General features: G+C 36.3%; 2 protein-coding genes across 2 annotated transcripts in view; both read left to right on the top strand.

Moving 5' to 3' along the window:
* The window catches only part of LOC127453105 (synaptic vesicle glycoprotein 2A-like), a 60,913-nt gene extending 44,502 nt beyond the window's left edge, over positions 1–16,411 (top strand). Inside the window, exons 5-13 of the mRNA XM_051719214.1 lie at positions 1,410–1,543; positions 1,674–1,763; positions 2,349–2,459; positions 3,141–3,229; positions 4,349–4,513; positions 7,596–7,729; positions 9,022–9,225; positions 10,855–11,014; positions 12,187–16,411. Coding sequence (XP_051575174.1) covers positions 1,410–1,543; positions 1,674–1,763; positions 2,349–2,459; positions 3,141–3,229; positions 4,349–4,513; positions 7,596–7,729; positions 9,022–9,225; positions 10,855–11,014; positions 12,187–12,370 — 1,271 coding nt within the window. The 3' untranslated portion in view covers positions 12,371–16,411. The remainder of the gene's footprint in view (positions 1–1,409; positions 1,544–1,673; positions 1,764–2,348; positions 2,460–3,140; positions 3,230–4,348; positions 4,514–7,595; positions 7,730–9,021; positions 9,226–10,854; positions 11,015–12,186) is intronic.
* Positions 16,412–21,282: 4,871 nt separating this feature from the next.
* On the top strand, positions 21,283–21,723 carry LOC127453234 (bolA-like protein 1). The gene has a single exon (XM_051719482.1). It carries the CDS (start codon positions 21,283–21,285, stop codon positions 21,721–21,723), a length of 441 nt encoding a protein of 146 aa, XP_051575442.1.
* The last annotated feature ends 2,741 nt before the right edge of the window (positions 21,724–24,464 follow it).

The following is a 24,464-nucleotide window of genomic DNA, read 5'->3' as shown; positions in this document are numbered from 1 at the left end:
AACAATAACTTATAAATCTTTGAAGACAGTCCTACCATGAGCTCAGAGGTTGTTAATCAATGGTATAGTTTCTGTTGAAGCCATTAGTCCACATTATTTCAACATTTTAAAGAAATCGTGTTTAATAGCTGAATATCTGGTGAAAAACGTATCTAACCATAATCCTGAAGAGAAAGATCCACCAATCAGAAAATAGTGGCAAACAAACCGTGTCAAAAAAAAAAAAAAAAAAAAAAACAGCAGCGACTACACACTTCCATGACCATGACTTTGGTCTCCTTACACCCTCAAACTATGTTATTTGTATATCTGAATATTGAGCATCTGAATATTTTGCAATATATTTTAAATACATTAATTCTATACTTAAAATCAAACACTTTAAATCAATAGTTTTATATTTGTCAATCGTTTTTAATTAGATTACATCATTCACAATGCTTCATGAAATACGTTAAGTACACAGTCGACTTTTTGTCCGATTTTCAAATACTTTTTGTTTCAAATCAAAGTTTGTAATGTTGCAATTCACTTCGGAGCTGGTTGGTTTGATTCATGGTTTAGAATGCTTTTAAAAAGTACTTTATGAAATCCCTATGGATGGAAAAAATACTTCTGGAACCAAGACGGCTGAAAAAGTAGGCTGGCATTGTTGCACTCTATAGTTTTTAGTTAACGTCACGCCCATGAACCTTGTTTTGCTTTTTGCTATTGCTAGTCGGTGGCAGTTAATAATAGGGGGAGGGACATTTTGTTTTAGAAAGCATTTTTATTTTTTGACAAAAATTTGGATCTGGCCTTTAGTGCAAGATGAGTCATCAATATATTTGATCAGTTTTCCTGGAAGAGAAAGACTATTAATTTGAAATGTTTATATCCTCTAAAGGTTAATTTTGTCAACTTACAGAAGTACACTAGCCTATAATTGGCCTCAGAGCTAACAGACACAAACTAAAAGCCACATAACTAATCGGGTCTTTAAAAAAAAATTTTTTTTTTTAAAGAAAAACACATTTTGAATTGTTTTAATCCTTCAAAGTGTCAGATTGTTAAATATGTGTTCATTCAGTGCAAGTTTCATCTCTGTTCACTAAGGAGCCGTTCAAAACAAATACATTCTTGTGCTAAAACAATCTAGATGCAACGCAAATGCAGGTGTCTCAAGATGCGCTTTTAAAAGTTTTTAAAAGTGGCATTACCGCCACCTACTATACTGGAGTGTGGACCAGAATTATCTATCCCTTTAACATAAAAAACTAAATAAAATAAAAATAATAATAAATAAATAAATATAACTATATTTCACTTAACATAATTCTATTGATCAGCCCAGTTTCTTTCAAATAATGGAATATCCAAACACGTTCCGTGTGAACTTCCCTTAATATATGCCTCTTCCTGTTAACCAGGCTGGAGCTTCCAGATGGGATCAGCCTATCAGTTTCATAGTTGGCGAGTGTTTGTGCTGGTGTGTGCGTTCCCCTCCGTCGCTGCTATCGTGGCGCTAACCACCATGCCAGAGAGCCCTCGCTTCTACCTTGAGGTTTGTGACTTTCCTTGTTTAGATGAGCTTTAATCTCTGTTATGAGTCCTGCTGCGTGTACAGTAGATTAAAGTGCTATATAAGCTAATTATCCAGAACTGATTCTACTGCAATGCGTGTATTTTAACAGAACGGGAAACACGATGAAGCTTGGATGATTCTGAAACAAGTCCATGATACCAACATGAGAGCAAAGGGCTACCCAGAAAGGGTCTTCTCAGTGAGTACCACTTGTTTCTACAGACCACCCATCAATAAGAACACTGAGTAGAACAGAAGTGATCTATTTCTCTGTATGAATAAGAAATGATTTTGCAGTCACACTAATGGATTTCAATTTGTCTGGCTGAACTGAGAATCAAAGTGGCTTTCATATATTTAATTAATCAAGGTTGATTAAGTTATTAAGATATAAATCATGCAAACATGTTTCATTAGGATTTTGGAAACATAGTTACATAGATTCCTGGATGCAGATAGTTATGTTCCTGGATGCAGATTGGTCAATACAGCTGTCATTAGTTTTTTTTTTTTTAAATAATTGTGTAACAAAAGCAATAAAGCATTTTAGGCCATGCCAGTAGCATGTATTATGAATCCAATACACTGCTGTGCACAACAATGGCTATGGCTAGCAATGGCAGAATTATATACTGCATATATAAAGTATATACACATTATTATAAAACCAATATAGGCTTATTTGTGGGCAGATGCTTACCACTTAGCCATACAAAACTGACTTCTCTGGTGCATATCAGTTATGTGTGAAGGCAAATTATCAAGCATGCTGTGGAATCCACAGGTCACCACCATTAAGACGGTGAAACAGATGGATGAGTTGGTTGACATGGGTGGAGAGGCCACAGCCTGGCATCAGCGCTGGAAGATCAAACTCACCAACCTCTTTCACCAGGTACCGTAAAATATACACAGGTTTTGAAGGAATTATAAACATTTTGTGAAAGGTGCCATTTTTTAATCTAATGAAAATTAGATGATCTTCAGTGAAAGTGAAGATTACCAATGAATAACTGCTTGTTTTGGTGTGATCCTTACACAAAGCTATCATATGAATTTTAAAGATCTAGAATATAATGCACAAGTTGTAAAGACTTTGATGGTGCTTTTTTGTTGTATATGAAATGAATAACAATGCACTCACCAAGTTACAGAATCCTGAATATGTGTTGATATGTAAAAGTGGCAATACAGTCTGTTAATGTGTTGATGTGGTGGTGGCGTAGTGGGTTAAAGCGCATAACTGGTAATCAGGTTGCTGGTTCAATCCCCACAGCCATCACCATTGTGTCCTTGAGCAAGGCACTTAACTCCAGGTTGCTCCAGGGGGATTGTCCCTGTAATAAGTGCACTGTAAATCACTTTGGATAAAAGCGTCTGCCAAATGCATAAATGTAAATGTGATAGTGGCATGGTGATTTTTGAACAACACATTTTAAACTACTGGACTGGAGAGGGAAGTTTGCATAGTGAACATAAGAGTATGCCTGCAAAGTATATTGAACTCAAGGAGAATCCTGATTCCCATAATATGTTCCTTTAATTGCCTTTTCAAATTATATTCTTGGGTTTCCAGGTGTGGAGCAACTTCCTGACAGTCTTTAATCCAGAGTACAGGAGAATTACCTACATGATGATGGCTGTGTGGTTTTCCATGTCCTTCAGGTAAACAATGAATGTGTTCATCCAAAAATAAAATTCAGTTATCATTTATTCACTCTTATGTTTTTCCAAAACCATATGACTTTCTTTGTCCATTGTACACTAAAGGATAGGCAGAATGACTGCCACTGTCACCAGTCTAGTGATGTTTCATTCAGTCGTTTTGAACAAATCTTTTAAGTGAACGATTCGTCTATACAATGATTCATATTTCTTGTAATGATTTTGAAGAGCAAGACTGCTTTGGTGGCTATTCCTGCCTATAAAGACCGATTATAGCACAAGCCTGTGAAGGAGCTCATCATTGGTTTCACCAGCTGAATGAATATGCCTTTTACTGAACCGGTTGCTTGAGTCTGAACGAGATGAGATGTCTCGTTCATGAACGAACTGAATGTACTCATATGCTTGTTTGCAAACTAAATACGTACACGAATCTCTCAGTCATCTCGTTCATGAATGAGGATCTGCTGACTGGCTGAATGAGAGGAGGCATGTCGTTCTTTCAGTTTGGCAGTCTTGTTCAACAAGAAAAGAGGACGGATGAATTATGAATAAAAGTGAGTGATGACCACACATTACAATGACATGCGAACGGAATTGAAATTCATATTTAATTTTAGACTAGTATTGTTGTCTTTTTTTGTATAGCTTGATAACAAGTCGTGCTCAGCAGTTGCACAAGAGAACATGACAGATATGCTTTGTTGTCATTTGTGGGGAAACGCTTATGATGCTTAAACTCTTTGCAGAGAGTCTCTTAGTAAAATTGTATATATGCAAATTTTACTAATAGATAATTAGACAAGTTCCGGTCACAATGTAAAAAGACAGTCAGTTGGCGCCATCTACTGGCGCAACAGCGTAACTTGCAGAAATGATCAATGAATGAATCTGAACAAATCTTTTTGGTGAACAGATTCAAAAGGCTCAAGTAACTCAGATGAGTCAAAATCACCGCCATTACACCATTCATCATTGTATGAAAGAAAGATGCAATGAAACTGAACATACTGCTTATGTTGGAAGTAGACAGCAAGGCAGCTTACTAGATTTTGGAAGAGAGCGATAATGATTTGTGCTTTTACATGTTTTTAAATGTTTCTTCTCTCTGCCTCCCAGCTACTACGGTTTGACTGTTTGGTTTCCTGACATGATCAAATACCTGCAGAAACAAGAGTACTCCTCACGCACCAGAGTCTTCATCAAAGAGAAAGTGGAGCATGTGACGTTTAACTTCACACTGGAGAACCAGATCCACCGGAATGGAGAGTACTTCAATAACAAGTAAGCACTACTCTGGAACAGTATGCATCCTCCAAACATATCTTAGTAAATAGATATGTGCTTTGCAAAATTGAAGGCAGAATCGCATGTACCCTTAGGGGCCGTTTACACGACAACATTTTCAACGAAAAACTGAAAACTTTTTAATGCGTTTTGGCTGTATGTTTACACGACAATGGCGTTTTGGGGCCTGAAAACGCAAACTTTTGAAAATGGGTTTCAAAGTGCAAGTTTTTGAAAACGATGCCGTTATCGTCTCCGTGTAAACATACAAAAATGCGAATTTGTGAAAACGATGAAGTCATGCGCACGCGTATTACGTGTTCAGTCTATAGGCATGCGCGCGTTTACTTGAAAACAACACGTGAGACATTCAAAATTACAATGGCGGACTACAGGACTGTGTTTGTGCTGCTCAAGATTTTGAGTTTATTGACGCTTCTCCAGCAAAGTGTAGATTTACTACATCACCACTACGACCAGCGATCGCCATCTTCATTGTTTGTATTCACCGCTCTGTGGAAGAATGCTTATGTGCGCAGGCGCATAGTGTTTCTTTACAAAGTGACATCGCCAACTACTGGCCTGGCATGCATAATACAGCGTTTTTAGTCATTTTCGCGGATCAGTGTGAGCGGGGATCATTTTGACAACGTTGTCGTCTGTACGTGAAACTTTTCAAAAACACAAAGGAAAAACCTTTCCGTTTTTAGTACATCGTTGTCGTGTAAACATACCCTTAGTGGAAAAAGACAATCACTTGATGCATTGCAATGAGTGAAAAATTCATCCAAGGTGGTGGACTAGTTGAAAGAAGTACTGATTATAATATGCTTATATTTCCTTCAGTACTGAAAGGTAATTAAATCTTATTAAAAATGTACCAATAAGATTATAAAATATTTTACCCCATAGTTGTGTTTGCTATGTTTTTTCTTTTGCTTATTAGAGTATTACATCATTAGCTTAGCAACATGCTAGTGTCAAACTCTATTGGAATGTGTATGCTTCCACAAGGAACGCTATTTGTGTGGTACACAGATTTGCTGTCTATGAAGAGCATTTCAAATCAGTCACTTATGAGGTTCCATTTCAGTTAAAATGCTGCCTTAGAAGGTACTTGCTTTTGCAGACAGCAAGGCAGCTCACTAGAGTCCGGAACAGAGCTGTTGTCATTCAGAAGCTTTGACGTGAAGCATGTAATAATGTAATAGTCCTCAAGCGCTTTTTGGAACCATTAACTAGTCAGTGTCCTGCATTTTTGTTCTCATAATGTGGCCCAGTTATCAACAGATGTTGCACTTCAACTACATTTCAGCTTTGGCAGAATTAATTTCAGAGTGTTTGACTTATCTTTATATTCAGCTCATTTCTAATCTTGGCAATGCTTTTGGAATGTTTCCATGCATTTTAACTCTTTTATTTTATTCTGAATTCGTTTAAAATTGTAATCCCATAGGAAAGATACAAATTCACAAAGGAGATACAGTACCTTTACTCAATTGTTTCTCCTAGAGAGCTATGGGAAAAGTGAATATGCAGACATTTGATTATGCAGACATTTGTGAATATGCAGACATTTGATTAAGGTTCTAACGCATAGGTCAGCAACCTTTTTGACATGGAGTGCCATTTTTTTATTTTCCTGGTGAATGGCTGTGGATTTTCTGAAGTTTGAATCCACTTGTGATTTATTTTTCATTACAAATGACATTATCAGCATCACAGTTTGAGTGAAAGATTTGTGCAAAACCTGATGATTATGATATAATCATGATCCTGCATGTGAATTTTCACAGAGCATCTTAAGTGCTTTAATGAACAAAATGTCCTTTTGTACAAAATGAGTTAACACAGTTAATTTCACAAATATGCATATTTGATTACCGATCACGAAATTGTGTGGAATCTTAAATATTTCTTATATTATGTCATTGTAATCTTGTAATCACTAGCATGCAAGCAACAGCGAGAGGGGAGCAGGCTATTTTAGTTTTCGCACCTGCATTCCAATCTACATCTTGATGTAATCCTTCCTCATGATCACACAGTGTGTTTTCATCAGATGAATGGGAGGCTAAACACTATTAAATTGTGACAAGACTCACGCAGCGCGTGCAAGCCATTCGCGCATCACAAGCCGATCAACTATTTAGCCCTTTTCTGTCAATCGCACCTGCAAAATCCTAAAACTTTATTTCCATGTTTATTTTATATTTTGAATAGACTCAGATTTTTATCAGATTATGTTTTCTCTTTTAATCATTTAATGTAATTTTGAGTGTGACTATGGTTTAAGGATGGTGTACCTGTATGCTGGGTTGGAAACCTCAAGGATTACTAGTGGTGTTTTCCTTATTGCATCACGTGTTGTTCTGAAAACAAAAAGAAACACTGGAATGTAGGCTGTCATCCACGCAGACTGACCGAAGCAAAGCAGGCGCGTTTTCTCACGCGATTAACCGAACGTGAAGCGCTGCTGGCTCGTGATGTGCGAATGGCTTGCACGCGCTGCACGAGTCTGTTGGGTATACTGCAGCCTCGTCACATTTTATCTTTTTGTTTAGCCTCCCATTCAGCTCATGAAAACACGCTGCGTGATCATGAGGAAGGATTACATCAAGATGTAGATTGGAATGCAGGTGCGGAATTTATATAAATAAAATAGTCTACTCCTCTCTCGCCATTGCTGTCGTGCAAATGATTACCCCTCCAGCATTGGCACATGTGCCATAGTTTGCCGACCCCTGTGCGTCTGCTCTAAAGTTTCCGAATACATCTCAACAACTGTGCTCAGATTTTTCAAGAAACCAAAGAGTGCAGTTAAAAGACTTAATTCACTTTAATATGAATTCAGATATTTCTCATCACATTTTTCAAAATTATCTGAGCTATGCGTTCCACATTAATGTTTTAGCTCTATACTCTTACTGTACAAGATGTTAACAATTGTCCTATTTGTGTTAACGTTTTTATTTCATGAGAAACATCTGATACAATGTTGACACTTAACTGAGAACTGATAAAGAACAACTTTTAAACAATACAATTTTACTCTTCAATCTTTTTTCTTTTATTCAAGGTTCTTGAATTTAAGGATGAAGTCTATGGTATTTGAAGATTCCCTGTTTGAGGAATGCTACTTTGAGGATATCACGTCAAGCAACACCTTCTTCAAAAACTGCACCTTCATTTCCACCCTCTTCTACAACACTGGTGAGGAGATCACAGGTTTAGCCCTCCTGGCTATGAGCAAATATAGCTTCTGTTGAATTTTCTTGAGTGTGATTGGCCCAGTTAGATGTATAAAGTATTTGGATTCAAGCTGTAGCCTTTCAAATCTATGATCCTTCATAGGAAGACAATCATATGACTTGTTTTGCCTTGGTTAAAATGGCCCCATTTACTAGAGCTATTGAATGCATTGGAAATGTTTCAGGTGTCCTAGCAACAGCAGCTCAGATTCTTCATCTGCCTGTCTTTGAATGAATGACAATCTGCTTTTCCTAATTCAGTCGTGCTGGGCATTCATGTTTGTTCCTCTGTGCAGCTTTCATATGAATGCTGAGACTGAGAAACCTTAAGGCTCTGTTCCAAATCCAAATGAGCTACCTGCCTAGCCTATTTCACATTTTAAGGCATCATATACACACAATTCATAAGTTAGGGCTGTTCCAATATCTATTTTTATATATTTATATTTGAAATAGTGAAATGTACAATTAATTAAGTTTTGACTAATTAGATATTGACCTTGTATCAAGGTGATAGCTTAGCAACATGCTAACATCAAAGTACTGGAATTAATGGAATGGAGTCGAGTCGAGTGTAGAGTGTTCCAATTTAGTCAGTTGAAATAAGTTTGCATTTCAGAAAAAGGGTGGTCAGACTACACTGTAAACATGCAAAATTATTTCAAACACTGCAACGGACTAGGATATGATGTCATGCACGAGGACTTCTGGTTTTAATAAATCAAGTTAATGTTATATTAAAAATGTTTAAATACTGTATTCTGTCTACTCACTTTTCTGCAACAATAAAAATGCGTTTATTCTTTTGATTTGAGCCATGAAGTTAGTGTGTGACCAAGTTCACCAAACTTGAACTTTTGCATGCAGCGGGATGTGAGAATTTTTCACATGAGCTTGCGTTTCCGGTCTCCCGTGCTTGAATGGGAGTGGATGAAGCGCAAAGTTTTGTGTTACCGGGGCTTTAGGATACTGCCTTTGTAGACCGTGTACAGCAAGGTAGTTCACTTGGTTTCAGAACAGAACCCAAATGTCAAAGATGCTGCTGCGTTTTATTTGCCTTCTAAGCCATGACAAATATAACATATAATGAAGTGCTCTGCATGGATAGGGATTTCATTAAATGCATTAATTATGCACACAATCTAGTAATTCTTAGAAGTCTGGCATAGAAGTGCTTATCTATTTAAACAAAGTCTCGGTGTAATGGAGACATATCTACTGTGATGGTTAATAAAGTCCTTTTTCTCTTTCTAGACTTGTTCAAGTACAGGCTGATCAACAGCAAACTCATTAACAGCACTTTCCTCCACAACAAAGAAGGCTGTATGTTGGATTTCAGCGATGAGAATAATGCCTACATGATCTACTTCGTCAGTTTCCTTGGCACACTCGCTGTCCTGCCTGGAAACATCGTGTCTGCTCTCCTCATGGACAAGATTGGACGTCTAAGGATGCTGGGTAAACAACAACAACAAAAAAACAAGTTGCATCAGTGCTGCTCTGTGATTGGTCAACCATAACCATTACCACACTAATCACAACACTTATGCTGGATCAGGAACTTGGAAAGTCAGGATTTCCATCTTCCGATTGGGAAAAGTGCACCTTAAAGGAATATTCAGGGCTCAATGCAAGTTAAGCTCAATCAACAACATCAGTGGCATAATATTGATAACCTCAAAAATAATAATTTTCTTTAAATAAAGCAAAAATAGAGGTGACAGTGAGGCACTTACAATGGAAGTGAATGGGAGCCAATTTTTCAACGTTAAAATACTTTTTTAAAAGTGTTGCCACAAGGCATAAACAACATGCGTGTAAACATGATTTTAGTGTGTTAAAATCGCTTACTAACCTTTTCTGTATTAAGTTGTAGCAAATTTTACAACTTTGTTGCCATGACAATGTAATGTCAACAAATCCTAAAACCCTAAAATGACTGTAAAAATTACAATTTAAACAACTTTACAGCTGAAATAATACATGTGTTTTAACAGAATAATTAATGTAAGTGCTTTTATAAAATTACAAGCAATTTTCTGCCTTTAAATCCTACAAAAATTGGACACATTTACTTCCATTGTAAGCGCCTCACTGTAACCTCAGTTTTAAGGAAAAGGAGGGACGAGTCGAAATACATTTTTGTGGTAATCAGCATTATACCACAAATGCTGTCGATTGAGCTTAACTTGTATTGAATCTGGAATATTCCTTCAGACTTTCAACTTCGAAACTCGTACAGAAATCCACAATGTTTTTGTCATTTTTAAACAAATAAAATTGAGGCTGGTTATTGACACAGATTTACCAATTTGATTAGACTCAAATTCATAAGCTTTTGATTTGCTTTGATTCCAATATTATTTGATTCTGATTCATTTGGTTATAACTATTAGTTATAATGGCCATTTTGTTTACATTTGAAAGAAAGTCTCCCCCAGCTAATGTTGAAAATTTAACAGGAAACCTTTCAACTTTGTATATTAAGACAATAACTCTTCCATTCAATTGCTATATATTTAACAGATTTAATAATGAACACAACCAAAACTAATGTAAACTATAAAGTTAGAGTTAGATCGTTCTTCAGATTTTAAGAATTTATATCAGGAACATTCAAATAAAGATCACGGTTCAACGAAAAATCTATATTTTTATCCAGCCCTAAATAAAATGCAGCAGTTAGTCAAAGTTACAACATCACATGATAATAATTTTCCTGCAAAAGGTGTGTAAAACATCCTCTCTGTAGATCATTTTACATATCCAGAACAAATGCTAACACTATAGCATTATTTTTTCTACACAATTTGGTTGCCTGGAGACTTCTTTGTTGACAGCCTAACCCCTGGAAAGCAAATGCTAGCATTGCAATTTGTTTCCTTATACGTCAACTTCCGAGCATCGGGCAATGGAGCGCCTTAATGGACGGAAGTCAGATATATTAAGTAGTAATGTTGTACATCCAACTTTAAATGCATGTGAAAACACATCACTCCAACAGTTTTTTGGGGCTTATAAATTGCGGCAATTACCCATTAAAAAAAAAAAAACACGTTTTTTTCTTTTTCTCCTTACCTGGTGTAGCGGGTTCCAGTGTGATTTCCTGCATCAGCTGCTTCTTCCTGTCATTTGGAAACAGCGAATCAGCTATGATCGCTTTGCTTTGTCTCTTTGGGGGCATCAGCATTGCATCCTGGAACGCCCTGGATGTACTAACAGTGGAACTGTACCCCTCTGACAAGAGGTAGGCCATGTGATCTTTCTGTGATTATTGTTATTGTTAAATGTGTTTGAATACCATCACTAAGAATCCATCAGTGTACTGTATATTAATATATATTTTAAGTGAAAACAAATGTGGACATTTAAGCCACACTTAAAAATGATTTTAGATGTTAGATACATACACTAGATAACAAGATTGTCCTCTCCAATGTAGTCATATAAACTAATTTGTGTATGACTAATAGATACTGTAAGATTCATGTCAAAAAATGATGTGCTGCATAGCCACTGCATTGCAGATCAAGTGCATCATTATTTAGGGAATATCTTAAAATTATCCGTCAAAATGAATAAACTCACAGTGGTTCTGGCATACACCATTTGTTGTCAGTGCCTGTTGCTGCTTAAAGGGATAGTTCACCTAAAAATGAAAATTTCAACTCTCATCATTTACTCACCCTCATGCCATCCCAGATGTGTAGGTATTTCTTTCTTCTGCAGAACACAAAATAAGATTTTAAGAAGAATATCTCAGCTCTGTTGGTCCACACAATACAAGTGAATGGTGATTAGAACTTGAAGCTCCAAAAATCACATAAAGACATCATAAAAGTAATCCATATGACTCCAGTGGTTTAATCCATGTCTTCTGAAGCAGTATTATAGGTGTGGGTGAGAAACGGATTAATATTTAGAACATTTTTTACTATAAATCTCCACCTTTGACCAGCCCTGACCAGTAGGTGCACGATATGCACGAAGAATGTTAATCGCCAAAAGAAGAAGAAGAAGAATGTGGAAGTGAAAGTGGAGATTTATAGAAAAAACAAATGACTTAAATATTGATCTGTTTCTCACATACACCTATCATATTGCTTCAGAAGACATGGATTTAATCACTGGAGTTTTATTGGTTACTTTTATGCTGCCTTTATGTGATGTGGACCTACAGAGCTGAGACATTCTTCTTAAAATCTTCATTTGTGTTCTGCAGAAGAAAGAGTCATACATATCTGGGATGGCATGCGGGGGAGTAAATGATGAGAGAATTTTTATTTTTGGGTGATCTATCCCTTTAAGAATGTGTGCTGTTTAGCACTCCTTAGAGGCCAATAGCTGAACAGCCATTTGATTTCAGAAATGTTTGATAGATTTCATTTTATGCAATTCTTTTCCCCTTTATTTTTACAGAACTACAGCCTTTGGATTTCTGAATGCCCTGTGTAAGTTAGCTGCAGTTCTGGGCATCAGTATCTTCCAGTCATTCGTGGGCATCACCAAAGCAGTGCCCATCCTCTTCGCATCGGGGGCTTTGGCTGTTGGAAGCTTCTTAGCTCTAAAGCTTCCTGAAACTCGTGGCCAAGTGCTTCAATAGTCCAGCCAGCAGGTGGCGATGTTTAAGTAGGGAATGCTCGACAGTGTCGCCCAACCCCAAACCCTGTCCGTGAGTGATGCTTGAAGCGGCTGAAACAAACCCCATATTTACAGATCAGATAAAGATATCTTAATTACTCCAATGGGTGCAACTGTAATATTATTTGATTTTAACTTGACCTCATTCAACTCTATATGTATAAATGTATTCCCTGGCATCTTGGGGAAGGAATAACAAGTGAGCCACCCACTCATTCTATGTTTCCATACAGCAGATAATTTTTTTTTTCTTTAATGAATTGACCCCTTGACCCACTTCTGATGTATTATTGTCTGCAGGAATATTAGAGACCCTTTGTATGTGTAAAAAACCTGCCATGTTAAACACATTCCAGCTTTACGTTCTTTATGGTAAGAATGTGAAAATTAACATAATCAGTTTGACTTTCCCTTTAATCTTTGTCCAAGCCATCGTGTGATCTGAACCATCATTGAGGACCCGTGACATCATTAGGTAGATATATTTGAATGGACAGTGTTGATCTAGTGGTGCTGGTGATGGTTCTTGTTGTTGCTTTGTTTGAGTCCTTTGTGTCCCAAGAACAACATTTTTTAGATTGTGGGCGATGCCATAATTGTCTGCAATATCGGCTCAAGCACTCCTCACTTCTCAAGTTTAGACGTTTCAGTGAAATTACTGCTAGAGTCACATTATTATAGACGATCTGTATCATCGGTGCACTCGTTTTTGGTTCCGTTCCATCAGAAAAATACCGTTGTTCTTTCAAGATGTCTGATTATTGAAGGTGTTGTGCATGTAATGACGTGTGAATTCATAAGTATATGCTTAAAGATAGTTAACATAACTGACGAAAGTGCTCTGTATTTCTATACCCTAACCATGATTCTTTGGACATAATGTAAAATGTCAGATATGTGACGATGATGGGGTTGTCATTTTTATTGTCTAGACAAGGCGAACAGCTTTCTGAGCTTTGCCATTGTCCATATTTTGCATTATTATTATTATTATTGATTTAGTATGCTAACAACAGAACATACTGTTTGTGTTCCTACTGATATCCACAGAGTAGTTTCAGTTGAGTCCCTTTGAATGTGCGCAAACAATGAGACTACAGTTACATCGGCGCATCATCTCATCTAAAACATTCATTCAAGACAAGCGTAAAAACTAAAGGAGAAAATAAATAAATGAAGCACAAAGTGATTTGATTAAACTATCAAAAACAATGGGTTTATTTTGATGATTATGTACATTATGCATTGAATATAAATATATTAACATTAGCTTTGAATCAAGTCTGTCTGTTTGAACACTCAAGCTAATATTAAATATACAAACATATATACATAAGAAAAAAAGCTTTCATGTTCAGGTGTTGAACTAGTACCTATATGTCTTAGATCGCCTTTGATGTATGTATATACAGTTATTAAGGGATTTAATTTTTTTGAACAAAGTAAATATATTAAAAAAGTGACTGATTAAGTCCATACACTGATTTGCAGCACACACAGACACCCTCATTCATGTTTTCTCACGTTCTTGTAAAGAAACAGAGGTATCCGTCTGTATGTGAGTATGTGTGTACGGTTTGTATGGAAGTATGTGTGCGCTTGCATGTGAAATGTTGAGTGTTCTCTAAATATTTGTATTTATTTATATAACTGTTTATGAGAGTTTGGTTTTATAGTATTTTTTACTTTATCTGTAGAAACAGATGTAGTGCCACATGCAGGGTGAAAATATTGCTGTATCATTGTTAACCTGATGTTCAAAATACTATGGTGACTTGTTAACAGTAAGTGAATATAGCATCAAAAAACAAGAGATTTTAATTGAAGGTCTGTGTTGAAGAAATTAAATAAAATGGTTGCATTTGACGGGTAACAAAAAACGAGGGTATCTTATTAGGACAAGCAGTAAACAAGTTGTGATATTTGTCCAATTCTGCTATGTTTTACCAAGCATAATTATTACTAGCTCCATGGAGAGCTGTTTTTTCCTGTTAAGTAAACAGATATTGAAGCAAAAATTTCAGAAAAGATAAAACCCCACCTGGTTGAAAGCAATTTTTCAGTCTCCGATGTTTCTGAATGCTGTTAACGTTTAAACTGCAACAGTTTTTTGGTGTCATTCAACGTTCTTTACTGCCGTTTTGTAGGATAGCAGCCATACTATGTGTTCAGAGTAGACACCACGATACAACAGTCCATTTTTTAGATTTAAAAATACTTTTTTGTTTTAAATGCACACAAATAAATGTAATCAAAGTGGTTACCTAGCCTAACACATGATTCATTTTAGGCACAAATGGAACTTTTCAAGCACTTAAAATGGTTGTAAAGGCATTACACTTCATTTCAATTGGAGAAAGTTTTCAAATGAAATGTTCTAGAAACTGCCGTCCCTGTCGTGACCTTTGGTCAGCAGAATTAGTGTCACAGATGCTGTAGTGACAATCCTTATGTGTGCCATGTGTGACAGTGCGCATCTTTAATTGCCAAATATTTTCTACGTCCTCAGTTTGTACTGGCATATCCCACATCACGGCATGTAGAAAAAAATAACACGGTTTGTAATACACTGACATTCTAGCAGTGTGTGTGGCAATCCAAGTAAGCAAAAAAAACAACAACAACAAAAAACATATAGACACAAATATAAACGATTAAATAAAAGTTTTGTGGTTTATAAACGTATCTCTTAATCAGGTCTTAAAAGTGCTTTACTCAGATGGGACACACATTAAAAACAAAATGTTGTTCTTGAATATTATAGAAAAAATTATCTCTCTTAAATGAAAGTTTACTCACCCTCATGTCATTCCAAACCCATATGCCGTCAAGAACTGTCTTTGTATGGAAAAGATCTGCGTGAAGATTCTTCAAAAATGTTACTTTTCTGCTCCACTTTCAGATTAATCAGCATACAGGTTTAGAACGATATGGATGAGAGTAAATCATGTTTTGCGGGATACTATTTCTCTAATATTCATGTGCAAGTTGGTTACAATTAGTAGATACTTTAAACATTAAAACATGAAAGATTTGCTTTGTAAGTGAGCTATATAACTGTTAGTACGCATCACTGTCAAAATGGCCCATTTTGCCATTTCTTCCACATCTAAACATATTCTTATCTAAAATCAAATGTGTCGCCATTGTTCCCTTCATTGAAATACAAATGAGTATGTCATAACTGCTGTTGTATGCTGTGAAATGCTGAATTACAGTAACTAATCTCAGCGAAGCTGTATAACTTCTCTCTGTGTAAAACAGCCCTAGATTTGGTGCACTTCATCACATAAGATTGTGTACTGGTTGTACGACTTTGGGTTTTGTTACAGGGTCTTTTGTATTTCTGATAAATATGTGTTTACTTAGCAACAATCAAATCTTGTGTGCAAAAAGAAATCAAAGCAATAAGTGGTAAACATGTTTCTTTGCTCTGCCCCCAAACTATTGGGAAAGAAGCACACAAAATGTTCGCTGGCCACATTCAATGAAACAGCAGATGTTTAACAGCTGAAAGAAAAAAAGGCCAACATCCGTGTACTCTACAAATATACCATAGGTCTTCTGATGCTTTTGTCAGTTTAAATGTAATGCCATTATTTAAATGTGACAGAGAGTTTATCACCTTATCATTGTACTGTGCTGTAGAGATTGTAGTTGTTTGTATGTAAAAGTATAAATATGTGGAACAATAAAACAAAAAAGATAAAAAAAAAAAAAATGTTGAATATGAGAAATAGAGTACTACTATATGTTGTTCATTTTGTGATTTTTTATTTTTTTTTTTAACATGAGAATGGAAATGACGTTGACATTAATTATTGTTGAATATAGAGACTATTCCATCCTTACCAACATGGTTCTGTATTACGGTTTGTGAGAGATTTACTTTCATTTTCTGACTCGTATGTGGGGCATTGGACTGCGCTTGCGCAGTAAAAACTGTCCCTCAATGGATTTAAAAAAATACGAATAATAAAACAAATGCTATAATGCTTGAATAGATCATTTGCGTTCTTGATGTACCACTCAGACAAACTTTAAGTATGATTTGTAAATATTCAAACACTGTGATATTTCATTTATTGGGAGGTCAAACCAAAATATTACGTTATAGTTTTGTAAGGGCACCCTTTTCTATATAAATATTTCATCTAATCTTTGGGTAGCCTAAAATGCATAACCCTTAAATGCATGGGTATTTCGCCAAACATTATGACATACCGCTGGTCTTTAATGAACCGGCATGTAAATCTATCACAAATGGATCTACAAAATGCCCAAATAGTATAATAATTTCAAAACATTTTCAAGACAATTAGAAAATAACAGAATAGACCATATTCTCAGTTTTATTTTTCATACATCAAAGAGATGATGCAACAAATAGGCTATAGAATAGGATTCATTACTTCCACTCTGAAATTTCACGAGACGCAACTGGCTGTCAAACACATACTGAGCGACATATACAGTGGCAAGAAAAAGTATGTGAACCGTTGGTCATAAAATGTGACATCACAAGTATAGACAAACAAAATGTGCTCAAGCTAACAACACACAAACAGTTATAATCTTTCATGTCTTTATTGAACACATCCCATTAAACATTCACAGTGCAAAAAGTAAGTGAACCCTTGGATTTAATAACTGGTCGATCCTCCTTTGGCAGCAGTAACCTCTACCAAGCGCTTCCAGTAGCCACGGATTAGACCTGCACAATGGTCAGAAGGAATTTTGGGCCATTCTTCCTTACAGAAGTGCTTCAGCTCAGCTATATTCTTAGTATGTCTGGTGTGAGCAGCTCTCTTGACTTAATTCCAAAGCATCTCTATTGGGTAAAGGTCCGAGCTCTGACTGGGCCACTCCGAAAGGTGAATTTTCTTTCTTTTTGAAGCTGTTCTGTAGTGGATTTACTTCGATGTTTAGGGTCATTGTGCTGCTGCATCACCCAACTTCTACTGAGCTTCAACTGGCGTACAGCCACACTGACATTAGCCTGTAGGATATCTTGAAAAACTTAGGAATTAATTTTTCCCTTGATGGCAAGCGGTCCAGGCCCTGAAGCAGCAAAGCAGCTTCAAATCATGATGCTCCCTCCACCATGATTCACCGTTGGGATTTTGTTTTCATGTTGGTATACAGTCTTTTTACACCATATGTAGTTGTAACAAATCCCTTAGCTCCAGGGAATGAGGAAGCGGGAGATGTGATTCCAACACAGGAAAAACACTTTTATTTAAATAAAAACTGTTCGCTTAGCAGCGCTAACGAAAATAAAGAAAAACTTCCAATAAATCAAAGGTGGCAAACAATTAAGCACAGATTTTCAGCAGACGGCAAATGGCCAACACACAGGCAGCTTGTCAGCTGGGCTCTCTCTCCCCATCTGTTGCTGTCCCCTCTCCTTAATTGCCACTGTCACTCCTCACGGAAACACAAGACAGGTGGAAATCATTCACCACTCATCTCCCGTGGCCTCACTCCACTCGGCCATGCCCCCGCAGTAGTGCTGCGTGTTTAACCCAAACAATTCAACCTTAATTTCATTGGTCCACAAAACATTTTCCCAGTAGTGTTGTGGAGTGTCAAAGTGGTCTTTGGCAAATGTATAGCGGCTTCCTTCGTGATCCTACCATGAACACCATGCCTGTTTAATATTTTCCGTATAGTAGACTCATGAACAGAGATGTTAACCAGTTCCAGTGATTCCTTCAAGTCTTTTGCTGTCACTCTAGAGTTCTTTTATTTTTTACCTCATTGAGCATTCTACGGTGTGCCCTTTGAAACATCTTGGCTGGACGGCCACTTCTAGGGAGAGTAGCCACAGTACTAAATCATTTCCCTTTATAGACAATTTGTCTAACTCTGGCCAGATGAATATCTAAGCTCTTTGAGAAAAATGTATAACCCTTTCCAGCATTATGCAAAGCAACAATTCTTGATCATAGGTCTTCTGAGATCTTTTTTTTTGCAAGGCATGGTCCACGTCAGCAGATGCTTCTTGTGAATAGTAATCTCAAAATGTTTGAGTGCTTTTTATAACTCAAAGTAGCTCTAACCCACACCTCCAATCTCATTTAATTTATTGGATGCCAGGTTTGCCAACCCCTGACTCTAAATAGCTTTTGTTGACGTCATTAGCTTAGGGGTTCACATACTTTTTTCAACCAATAATGTGAATGTTTGAACGATGTATTCAATATGTACTAGGACAACACAATAATTTGTGTGTTATAAGTTAAAAAAGTTTGTGTATTCATTATTGTAACATAGATGAAGATCATACCAGATTTCAAGACAAATTTTATACATAAATGCAGGTAATTCCAAAGGGTTCACATTTCACATCACATCTTGCCACTTGTAACACATAAGCTACAAATTTCAGGCACTTTTTGAGTCTAAATAGATGAACAACAAACATAATTACACCTAAATGACAATAGCCATATCATACTGTTCATGTGCTACACTTGCTATAGTTTAATTTCACGTTGCTTCTTCATCATATAGCAATGTCAAATGTAAAACAACAGTAGCATGTATGTATATATATATATGTATGTATATATATATATATATATATATATATATATATATATATATATATATATATATATATATATATATATTGCCACACTGTATTTATAAGAGAAAGGTTAAGGAATACTAATGAGGTGTGGGCATATATCCAATAAATGGATGAGGAACAGGGGGTGGAATGAGGTCCTGGGACACTTAAGACCCAAAGTATGCATTTAAGGGTTAAAGGAACAGTTGACCCAATACATGTATATTAGGAGATGTAGGGCAGAATGAAAGTGGATTGTGATTTTTACTGCCAAGTTAAATAGTCCATAAAACTTGTACGCAATATCATTTGAGCCATACGATCTATTTATGTGATGAAAAGACAAAAATGCATTAGCTAAACGTATTAGCTATTAGTCACTGAAAGTCTTCCCCTCTGACATAGCTCAATGAAAGAGCATTTCAGTGTTAATTGAGTAGAATTATTTGACTGGATCATCTAATAAGGGCCATCTTGCGTAGCACAGCCCAAGTTGTCTTTTGTCACCACTAGCCAACAGTAAATTATATTAAATGCTTTAAGTTAAAAAGAAAGAGCAATCGTAATTTTGTCAATTCCTACTGACTGAGGCAGATTCCAACAGAAAACGCTCAAGTGCCTCGGGCGAGCTAGACTTCTGTTAGTTTGCTAGAGTCAATTTGGCGCCAGATGCAAATACGCACTCTCTGATGACATATAAATGTACTTTTCCAGTTACTAAAACATTGATTTATGATATTAAGCCTTAATAAGGGAGGTCAGCCCCTTCTATAATGCGTTAATAATGAAGCAGTGGTATATAGTTCTTTCTATATAGACTTATATTTTCTATTCACTTTTTTTTATTTTTTTATTACATTTACATTTATGCATTTGGCAGACGCTTTTATCCAAAGTGACTTACAGTGCACTTATTACAGGGACAATCCCCCTGGAGCAACCTGGAGTTAAGTGCCTTGCTCAAGGACACAATGGTGATGGCTGTGGGGATTGAACCAGCAACCTTCTGATTACCAGTTACATGCTTTAGCCCACTAAACCACCACCACTCTTATTATTATTATTATTATCTCTGTCTTGTTGTTGCATTGTTTGTGCACTGTAAGCTTCTGTCACCAAGACAAATTCCTTGTATGTGTAAGCATACTTGGCAATAAAGCTCATTCTGATTCTGATTCTGAACTGTCTAGATAAGATGTAATTCTCTGTTTTGCCGGTAGACGGCAGTAAAGATATTTCAGCAGCCTCATCAGAAGGCGGATCTGCATGAACCGCTTCCTGTATGTTGAAGACGTTATAAAAGGTGTCAAATGGTTTCCATTTGTGATCACTCATACATTTTGTCTATCTATCATTTTCATATGTGCTTAAATATGCCTGTCAACGATATGGTATTTTAAATAGCATAACTTGGATGTTATTAAAATTAAACAGCAATGCAGGCAAATCTAGAACATTTCATTTCTAATCTTTTCAGATTTACAGTATGAAATCCCTTAAATGAACCATGACATTTATTTATGACCTACTGCAGAAAAACTAAATATGAGTATTATTTATAGATGTATTATTATTAGATTTACATATCATAAGTACATTACAAAAACATTGTTATTAAGTTTAAATGGTTGATTCCAGTATTAGAAATTATGGGGGAAAAAAGCCCCCAAATTTCAAAATATTTGGGCAATTATAAACAAATAAAAGTCCCTGTTAGTGAATTGTTCTGTTGTTTTTATTATTATTATTATTATTTGTAAATTTGATATAGTTCTTAATATATTTATTATAGTCCTAGTTATACATGGCATAAATATGAGCTGATGTTGATTTAATTCTTAAGGGTAAGAGGTTGTAAATTCTCAACCCATAATGATTTGACACAGTTTGTTTTAAATGGATAGAAAACATATGCTCTCATAAAGGTAAAAAATTTCCCTGAAATCAAATCCAGGGGTTAAATGGCCCCTTAATGTAAAATGTGTTGTCTGACACTGGTTAAAAATACTATCATTATTTACTCACCCTTGTTTCAAACCCATATTACTTAATGTAGTTCCATGGAACACACGTGTTTCAGTCACCATTCACATTCACTGGATGAAAAAAAAAAAGATGCAGTGAGTTGAATCGGGTGTGCTACTCTACATAAGGGGCCATCCAAAATGTGCATGTTTAGACCAACATCTGTCTGATATCTAAACAAAATATCTGCTAGTCTGTCTCTGAAATCAGGTACAGATTCAGGTCAAAGAAATCTTGCATGTTTTCCTGCAGGTGGTCCCCTCTCTTTACGCCTGATGCTGTCCAGTGCTCTCCACTGCCTGCATCCCTCCTCCTCCTCCTTATCCAGACAGCTGGTCCATCTTCAGCCTCACATGGAACCCAGTGGTCCTGTAGAGACCACCATACGGACCAAACTAACCCAGGCCCTCAAACCTGAGCACCTGGAGGTCATAAACGAGAGCCACATGCATGCCATGCCCCCTGGTTCCAAGTCCCACTTCAGAGTTCTGGTGGCGAGTCCTCAGTTTGAGGGTCTTTCTCTTCTGCAGCGTCATCGGCTTGTGAACGAGACTCTGCGGGACGAGCTCAGTACCTGCGTTCATGTCCTCGCCATCCAGGCAAAGACACCCCAGCAGTGGAGCAGCAACCCCAGCCTGGCCAAAAGCCCTGCGTGCCTTGGAGGATCCAAACATGATAATACAGTGGCTGAAAAACTGAAGGCAGGTCGAGAGTGACTGTGAAGACGCAGTTTGTCATTTCACAGACATTTAATGTTATAATGATGAGATCTGAAAAGAGAGAACCAGTTGGTTTTTTGCACATTTGCCTCATGCATATGTCTTTTCTAGAGATGACTGAAACTAATACTAATTTTTTATGAACCTAAATGCAAAAATGAATAAACACAATTGTTTCATATTGGTTTTAAGTGGCTTAGTACTATAAAGAAGCTTCCAGGATCTCGCTTAATTTACGCCAGAAGCAATTACTTTAATTTTATGACTTGGACATCAGATGGCACCAAGCAAATTAGCATTACAGTGTCCCATTGGTTTAAAATTGCTGATAAAAACATCAGCCAATGTAATTAATATGACTGTTATTGTGAAATAAATTGAGCAGTTAATTTCATCCTTCTATCTTCCACTGGGCAGTTACTGCTCAAACATGTTTTATATTTATTAGATTTTGCATGAAGATTTCCTTGCATTTTGCCATTACTTTCATGACTTAATTTACTTGAGTTTTTTGTAACTCCCATTATTCTAAATGGTGATTCTCATATTGTAGTATCAGCTTTAAAGGCAGTACAACAAGGTCTACCATGATGTATAAATACTGTGCAATTTAAATAATGTATCACAAAGAGAATTAAAATACGTTTTTGTAATTAATGTGAATTTGGGTCCTAAAAGGAGGCTTCATTTTCTTTTAACAAAATACAATTTCAAATTTCTTCTGATTTTGGGGGTGAAATATGACCCGCACATGTTCTTGAGATTTCGTGATAATCACAAGAACATGTATATTGTGTGTATAGCTGTCACTAGGTTATACTGTATATCTGAGCATGGCTGAAACACTGTGTTGACCAATCAGAATGCTAAACCAGAACATTTCATTTTATAAATATACTTGAACTGTGCTGTATCATCTGAACTTTGCGGCTACATACTAGCTTGCAAAAAATGCACCACCAGAGGGCAACATGACATCAGAGTACAGCTTGATAAAGTCAGCATAAGGCGCTTTGATGGCGTAACTGTAGAGTGGTTGTCTCTTCAGCTTCTGGAAATTACTCCTTGTTATACGCAGTAATTGCAATAAAGTTACAAGTAAAAAAAAAATAAAATCTTTTATAAACATTGAAGCAATTTTAGTATGTATGAAGTAATAACATTTGCATAATTCTCTCATCATTTACTCACCCTCATGCCATCCCAGATTTGTATGACTTTCTTTCTTCTGCAGAACACAAATTATGATTTTTAGAAGACTATTTCAGCTCTTTTGGTCCATAAAATGAATGTGAATGCATGCCAAAATTTTGACACTCCAAAAAGCACATAAAGACATCATAAAAGTAATCCATAAGACTCCAGTGGTTTAATCCATATCTTCAAAGTGATTTGAGAGGTGTGGGTAAGAAACAGATCAATATTTAAGTCCTTTGCTAGAAATTCTTCTCCCGGCCCAGTAGGGGGTGATATGCATGAAGAATGCAAATCACCAAAAACACAAGAAGAAGAATGTGAAAGTTAAAGTGGAGATTAACTGAGAAGGGAGGATCATTTATAGTAAAAAAGGACTTGATAATAGGACTTGAAATATTGATCTGTTTCTTACCCACACCTATCATATCACTTCTGAAGATATTGATTTATGTCTAATGGATTACCTTTACACTGACTTATGTGATTATTGGAGCTTCAGAATTTTGGCACCCATTCACTTGCATTATAAACAGCTGAGAAATTTGTTTAAAAATCTTAATTTGAGTTCAGCAGAAGAAAGAAAGTCATACACATCTGGGATGGCATGAGGGTGAGTAAATGATGAGAGAAATTGTATTTTTGGGTGAACTATTCCTTTAATGTTGAGTGCGATTCAGAGGTTCCATGTAAAATATATACATTTTTTACTTCACTGACTGTTAGGTTTATAAAATTCTTAAAATATGCATTCCTCTTCACTGTATTACACCATTTTTCAACTTACAAATGATGCACTTTTGGCTTCACTCTGTGGACTTTTCACCCCCAAACTGGAGCTCACATGTGCCTATATGTTCAGTAACACTTCCTGCATCGGCCACTTGGGGCAGTAGTTTGAATTTCGGTAAGCACAGACTGATTTCAACAGAAGAACTTTCAACCTACTGTTGACGAATTCACAGCGAGATCAGTCTGCTTCTAGTTGCATTGAGTCCCCCCTTTGTTTAATTACTTTTGCTGTTTGTAAAAGTGTCTGATAAATGCATAAAAAAATAAAAAAATAAAACAAATTGTTCAAGCATGCATGAGGCATTTTTTAACTGGCTTGTTCATGCTTGCTGAACACCTATTTTCCCTTCTCCATCTTTTAGAGAATTATCTAGGAAAACATCTATATGTTATGCAACCAACCTACAGTATCAAAATTATTTAAAACTGTACTAGTTTCATTGTAAAATGACTCAGATTATAGCTTCCTGACATACGTAGATGGTTTATTGTCAGTGATAATGAGGAATCGCATCTGTTTACAGTGAAGAGAAGTAGAGAGCACAGAACAGTTCTTCATCACTAGATACTGGAAAGTTCATCCATGTGGAACAGATGACTCAGATCACAATACCAGTGAGGAAACAAAACAAGTGGTGTCGTCGTTTGGCTGGAAAAACAGCAACATGAGCATTTTATGACTGTCCATTAGAGAGAGCCCTGGGGCGATCCCACACAGGTCAAGCCAAAGTGTGTTTAACGTTCACTGTCTC

Source organism: Myxocyprinus asiaticus, chromosome 15 (genome assembly GCF_019703515.2).
Source record: "Myxocyprinus asiaticus isolate MX2 ecotype Aquarium Trade chromosome 15, UBuf_Myxa_2, whole genome shotgun sequence".
Taxonomy (NCBI): domain Eukaryota; kingdom Metazoa; phylum Chordata; class Actinopteri; order Cypriniformes; family Catostomidae; genus Myxocyprinus; species Myxocyprinus asiaticus.
This window is presented reverse-complemented; position numbering and strand designations above follow the sequence as displayed.